Genomic DNA, 6156 nt, shown 5'->3' with positions numbered 1-6156 from the left:
ATGTGGTGCTGGGGGATCGAACCGCGGTCCCTGTGCTTTGCCAAGCTTGTTCCAAGTAGGTGCTTTAGACCACTGAGCCATCTCACCAGCCCCTTTATCACTTTTTTAAAAATGAATTTGATTATAATTTTGTGTACTTTTAAATCCTTTTTTCCCGTTTATGGACTCCATTGACACGTTGTACAACTCACTGATATGTGTGTGTATGTGTGTGTGTGTGTGTGTTGGCGGAACCAAGGATTGAACTCAGGCCCTTGCACTTGCCAGGCAGGTGCTTATTCTACTGAGCTATCTCCCCATCCCGTGTGTGTGTGTTTTAATTCAAGGTTTTGCTCTGTGGTTCAGGCTGGCCTTAAGCTCACTGTGTAGCCCAGGCTGGCCTTGAACTTTGCCAGTGATTCTCCTGCCTCAGCCTTCTGAGTGCTAAGATTACAGGTGTGTGCCATCACACCAACTTGATATGTTGCTAATATTTGTCTTTTTCTGTCTTATTTTGTATAGTAGTATATCTTCATGTTCACTTTTTTTTTTTTTTTAAATACCCAGTTTAGGCCAGGCATGGTAGTTCATGCCTGTAATCTCACCACTCAGGAGACTGAGGCAGGAGAATCATTGGGTTTTCAAGCCTGGCCTGCAGAGTGAGTTCTAGGCAAACCTGAACTTCATAGTGGAACCCTATGTCTCAAAAAGACAACAGTTTGCTCACTTTGTCTTTTTTTTTTTTTTTCCAGAACCAGGGATTGAACTCAGGCCCTTGCATTTGTCAGGCAAGCACTTACTCTACTGAGTCATCTCCCTGGCCCCTTCTTTGTCCATTTCTATAACATATATTAATTTAGAATTACATGATCTCAGTCCTTTTTTAATTTTTTATTTATTTTAGTTTTGCTCCGAATACCTTCAGGGCAGGTTTGGCTGGCTTGAGCTGGGGGGATCGAACCACAGCAACATGAGCCTGACTGCTTTGTTGAAGCAGCCACTTAAAGAACTGAGCTAAGGGGCAGGCCCCCTCAGTCCTTTTTTTAGAACATGGGATTAAAATTAATCATTACTGGCAGCCTTGCTTAATAATTTGGAAATATAGTGTATGATCTGTGTGCATAAAATTTATCATATGGAATTTTCCTAAAGTCACATAATTTTTTAATTCACATAGTTTAGCAGTATATTTTTCAGTATTTAACATGATACTTAGAGCTGGGGAAATAGTTCAGTGACACCGTGCCTGCCTAGCAAAGCCCAAGGTCCTGACTTAGATTTACAGTGCAAAAAATCCCCCAAAAGCCCCTAGTACTTAGTGTGTTTTGGTAATTATTAATTATATTTATTAGATTTTTGACAAGCTATTTTCTAATTTCAAAACAATCATATCAGTACACTGATGCCAATCTTAAACTACTAAATTACTGGGTTTTTTTTCTAGAATTTTGCATACAATTAAAATGACCACCTCCTGGAGTGACCGGTTACAGAATGCAGCAGATATGCCTGCAAATATGGATAAGCATGCCCTAAAAAAGTATCGGCGAGAAGCCTATCATCGGTAAGTGTTTTGTCTGTTTGCTCTTTGCAGTGGCCTTATTTTGGGTACTTATCCTGATTTTAGAGGTTAAATTGTTCAGGTTGTAATGATCATTATCATAAAATGTCCATTGTATATAGTGATGTAGGATTTTCTTTTAGAAGATTGGAAATATTCTTGGTTAAGCAAATACATAACTAATTTCTAGATATTTTTCTGTTCAGCTTTATATATTTTATTAGTATATATTTGTGATACATAATGAATACGTTGTGGAAGTTAACATATGTACTTAGCGCACCATAGTCTTTTTTCCTTTCCTTTCCCCTTTCCTCCTTTTCCTCTCCCTCCACCCATAGCTGTTCTTTCTCATCTGCAAGAGGTCTTTGTCTCTATTTCATATTGTGATTTATTTTGTTTTTTAAGTAATTTATACTTGGGATTTCTCATAGGGCTTTTAGTCTGTTAATTTTTTTGGAACTAGATGTGTTTCTTTTTTTTATTTTATTTTTTTATTTTTAATTTTTTTATTTATGTGTGTGTGTGTGGCCAGCTCAACCCACCAGGGGGCGCGGCTGGCTGGCATGTGGTGCTGGGGGATTGAACCGCGGTCCCTGTGCTTTGCTAAGCTTGTTCCAAGTAGGTGCTTTAGACCTCTGAGCCATCTCACCAGCCCTAGATGTGTTTCTTATATGCAGCATATTTTTGGATATTGTGTCCTGATCCATTCTTCTGCTCTGTTTCTTTTGATTGGTTAATTGAGACCATTTACATTGATAGTTATAACTGATATGTATTGACTTATCCTTGTCAATATGTATCAGTTATTTTCCTTCCATTGGTTTCCCCCTTTATTCCTCTCTCTTTTTTTTTTAAATTTTATTTGCATTTATTTTATGCTTAATTTATTCCCGTGCCATAAATTTTTGTTTCTTCAGTTTCTTCTGGGATATCTTTTTCTTCTATGCAACTTCCTCTTCTGGTTTGGGAACAATTTGTTCCTTTTCAGTAAGGATCATCTCAATATGGCAGGGGGAACTCATGTATGGATTAATCCGGCCATGAGCTCTGTAAGTACGGCGGCGCATCTTGGGTGCTTTGTTCACCTGGATATGTTCAATAACCAGAGAATCTACATCTAAACCCTTAAGTTCAGCATTACTCTCTACATTTTTAAGCATGTGCAGCAAAAATTCAGCACTCTTTTTGGGCCACCGACCCTGTGTCCAGCCCCACTGTTTGGCCTGGGCACACCTACCAACTCCACCATTGTAATGCTGGAATGGTACACATTGCTTCTTTAATGTGACATCCTTGAGATACTTGGTGGCCTTTCGGATATGCATACCCTTGATGGCCTGGGCAGTTTCACGCGTGTTCTTAAAGTGAACACGAAGATTTGAGCCTCTTGATTTGCATGATTTTGTGGGGTTTTCTGGGTCAAGAGAGTAGCGAACCATTTTCACAGGTCACCTAAGGCCGCTTACAGGAAGAGCTTTTCCTCTCTTAATTATTTGCCTCACCTGGTGGATACATTCTGTTGGGCTTCATGGAATTCTAGTCCTTGTTTTCCCTTTGTAGTCTGTCAGATCCTTTTGGAGTACTACTTTGGTGGTCGTGAATTTCTACAAGTGTTCTTTGTCATGGAAGTATCTTATTTCTCCATTGAAAGATAGTTTTGTGAATTGGAGGTTGTTTTCTTTTAGGGCTTAAAATACTTCAAACTCTTGGTCTTTGGTCGAGGGTTTATGTTGAGAGGTGTGTTGTGATTCTGATGGATTTTCCTTTATACATAATTTCTTTTCTCTAACAGTTTTTAATATTCTGTTCTTGTGTTGAATTTCTGGAAATGCCTTGGTGTAGACTTTTTTGATCTGTATGTCTCAGAGTTCTGTATGTCTCATTTGCTGTATATCAAATTCTTTTTCACTGTTTGGAAGATTTTTCTGTCATTAGTTCTGGGAATTAGTTAAAGATTTATTTATTTATTTATTTGGTACCAGGTCTCACTATGCAGCTTGGACTCATAGTGATCCTCCAGTCTCAGCTTTCCCAGTGCTGGGATTACAGGCGTGCTCCACCATGCCTGGTTTTGGTGGCCAGCTCAGTGAGGGGATCAAACCTGGGTTTGTCAGACAGGCAACTTAGACCACCAAGCTATCTCCCTGGCATTGACTTGGCTCAATTTGTGTTTTGGTTTTTTTTTTCCTGTATTTTAGGGAAGGGTCTACAGGGTGTTCAGGGTCTCACTACTAGATTGGACTCAAGTGATTCTCCTGTTTACAGCCTCCCCAGTGCTGGGATTACAGATGTGTGCTGTCTCAGTGTGTCCCTGGGGCGGGCTGGCACAGCAGGCCCAGGGATCAAACCCCTGGTCCCTGCACCTGCTTGCAAGGTGCTTTAATCCACTGAGCTTTTTGGCCAGCCCTTGCTTAATCTATGTTATCCTTTGCATTGTTTAACTGCTGTTGGACTGAACTTTCATGGTCTCTTGCTATTGTTTTAGAAATCTTTCTTTTTGTGATTACTGAAATCCTGTCTTACATATTTGATATTCTATCCTCATATTGGCTCATTCTGTGTCTACTTTCAATGGAATTTTTTTTTTTTTTGGCGGAGCTGGGGATTGAACTCAGGCCCTTGCGCTTGCCAGGGAAGCGCTTATTCCACTGAGCCATCTCGCTGGCCCCTTCAATGGAATTTTTAATCTGCCAGTTATCTTATTTGAATCTGTTTCATGAATTCCATTTCTTTCCTATATTGGGTGTTCAAGGTTTCCATAATTTTCTTAATCTCTCTCTCTCTCTCTCTCTTTTTTTTTTTTTTAAAACCATACATTTATTTATTTATTTATTTATTTGTGTGTGTGTGTGTGGCCAGCTCAGCCCACCAGGGGGCGGGGCGGCTGGCATGTGGTGCTGGGGGATTGAACCGCGGTCCTTGTGCTTTGCTAAGCTTGTTCTAAGTAGGTGCTTTAGACCACTGAGCCATCTCACCAGCCCCCTTTTTTTTTTTTTTTTTTTTTTTTTTAATGTGAATCTGCTCTAGAGTCACTAAGCATGGCTTTTATTATGGTCACCATCTTTATTATTATCTGAGAACTTTTTTCTTTTTCTTGAGACACGATTTGACTGTATAGTTTTGGCTGACTTTAAACTCAATACGTAGCCCAGGCTGGTCTTGAACTTGGGCAGTACTCCTGACTCAGCCTCTCTAGTGCTAGGATTACAGGTGTGCACCACCACACCCAGTCCCTGAAAAATTATTATTATTATTATTATTTTTTTTTTTGCGGAACCAGGGATTGAACTCAGATCCTTGCATTTGCCAGTCAAGTGCTTATTCTACTGAGCCATCTCCCCGGCCCCTGAAAAATTATTTCTGATTTGATTTTTTTCTGGAGCCTCAATGATCTGCTATGTTACTTCTGCTGTTAGCCCTTTAAAGTCCAGGTGGGTGACTTTGGAATTGTTCCACCTCACTGCCCCCAGGGTTTGCCTTTGGTGAGCTGAAAGTTTAGGGTTACATCTTGTGTAGCCCTTGGAGTGTAAGACATTCTGTCATCAAGATGCATAAATGTGTGTCTGTCTGACCAATGTTTATTCTTTAAAATATTTCTGTTGATTATGAATTTTAATTTTATGAGTCATATTAAACAATGAGCACTTAAGAAAGAATAACACAAAAATATTGAGTTTTTAATATTGAGTATTTAGAAAAAAGCATCTAAATTTTCAACATTGACAGCTTTTCTTGTGTATAAAGTCTACAAAGAACACTGGAAATAAATTTTTATATGAACTGAAATGAAAATACCAGCAGCACTCTATGAAAAATAATATTTTCTTCATTTATCATAGCTACGGCAGTCTGCATACATGACAACAGCATGTTTCCATACATATCACAGTAACAGCACATGTGTTTTGCTTGTCTCGCCTTTTTGTAGGACATACTGTATATCTCAATGGTCTTGCTGTTTTGTCAGAAAGTTCTCACTATGTTATATAGTGTATAATTAACAGAAACATAAAATAAGTTATTAAATTCTTAATATGTACTGTGCATATAGAGTAAACATCAGGATTTTCACATCAGTTGTGTACTTCCTTACAAAACCTAAGAGATAACATCAGAAATAAAGTCTTATATGAAATGAAAATACTAATAGCACTCTACCACAAAAATAAGCTTTGCTTCAATTATCACGCCAACGCAGTCTTCACATTTGACAACTACGTGTTCAGTGCACGTCTCACAAAACGGCACGTGTGCTTAGCTTTTCTTTCCTATGTGCCAGTTTTGTCACTTCTCTTTGTTTTGTCAGGAGCTTCCTACTATATTGTACAACATGCACTTTAGCAGGGAAATAAGATGTCAGTAAAATAAGATATCGACTATGTAATGAATGTTTGGAGTAGACACCAGCATTTTCATATCAGCTGTTTACTTACAGAACCTAAAAGATAACATAAAAAATAAAGACCTATGTGAATTACAATGTAAACACAAACAAGTCTACTTCAAAAATAAGCTTTGCGGGGCTGGAGAGATGGCTCAGTGGTCTAAAGCACCTACTTAGAACAAGCTTGGCAAGGCATCAGGGACCGCGGTTCAATCCCCCAGCACCACAT

At 38.9% G+C, this 6156-nt stretch overlaps 1 protein-coding gene across 4 annotated transcripts in view; it reads left to right on the top strand.

Annotated features, from left to right (window-relative positions):
• The window catches only part of Nt5c2 (5'-nucleotidase, cytosolic II), a 128517-nt gene that overhangs the window by 34507 nt on the left and 87854 nt on the right, over nucleotides 1-6156 (top strand). For all 4 annotated transcript variants that reach the window (XM_023715520.1, XM_023715522.1, XM_023715519.1 and 1 more), the window contains one exon: nucleotides 1424-1543. In XM_023715520.1, the coding sequence (XP_023571288.1) occupies nucleotides 1443-1543 (101 nt within the window). In that variant the 5' untranslated portion in view covers nucleotides 1424-1442. The remainder of the gene's footprint in view (nucleotides 1-1423; nucleotides 1544-6156) is intronic.

This window comes from Octodon degus, unplaced genomic scaffold (assembly GCF_000260255.1).
Source record: "Octodon degus isolate 3935 unplaced genomic scaffold, OctDeg1.0 scaffold00042, whole genome shotgun sequence".
Classification (NCBI taxonomy): Eukaryota; Metazoa; Chordata; class Mammalia; order Rodentia; family Octodontidae; genus Octodon; species Octodon degus.
The sequence above is the reverse complement of the archived record's forward strand: the minus strand, read 5'-3'. Positions and strand labels throughout refer to the sequence as shown.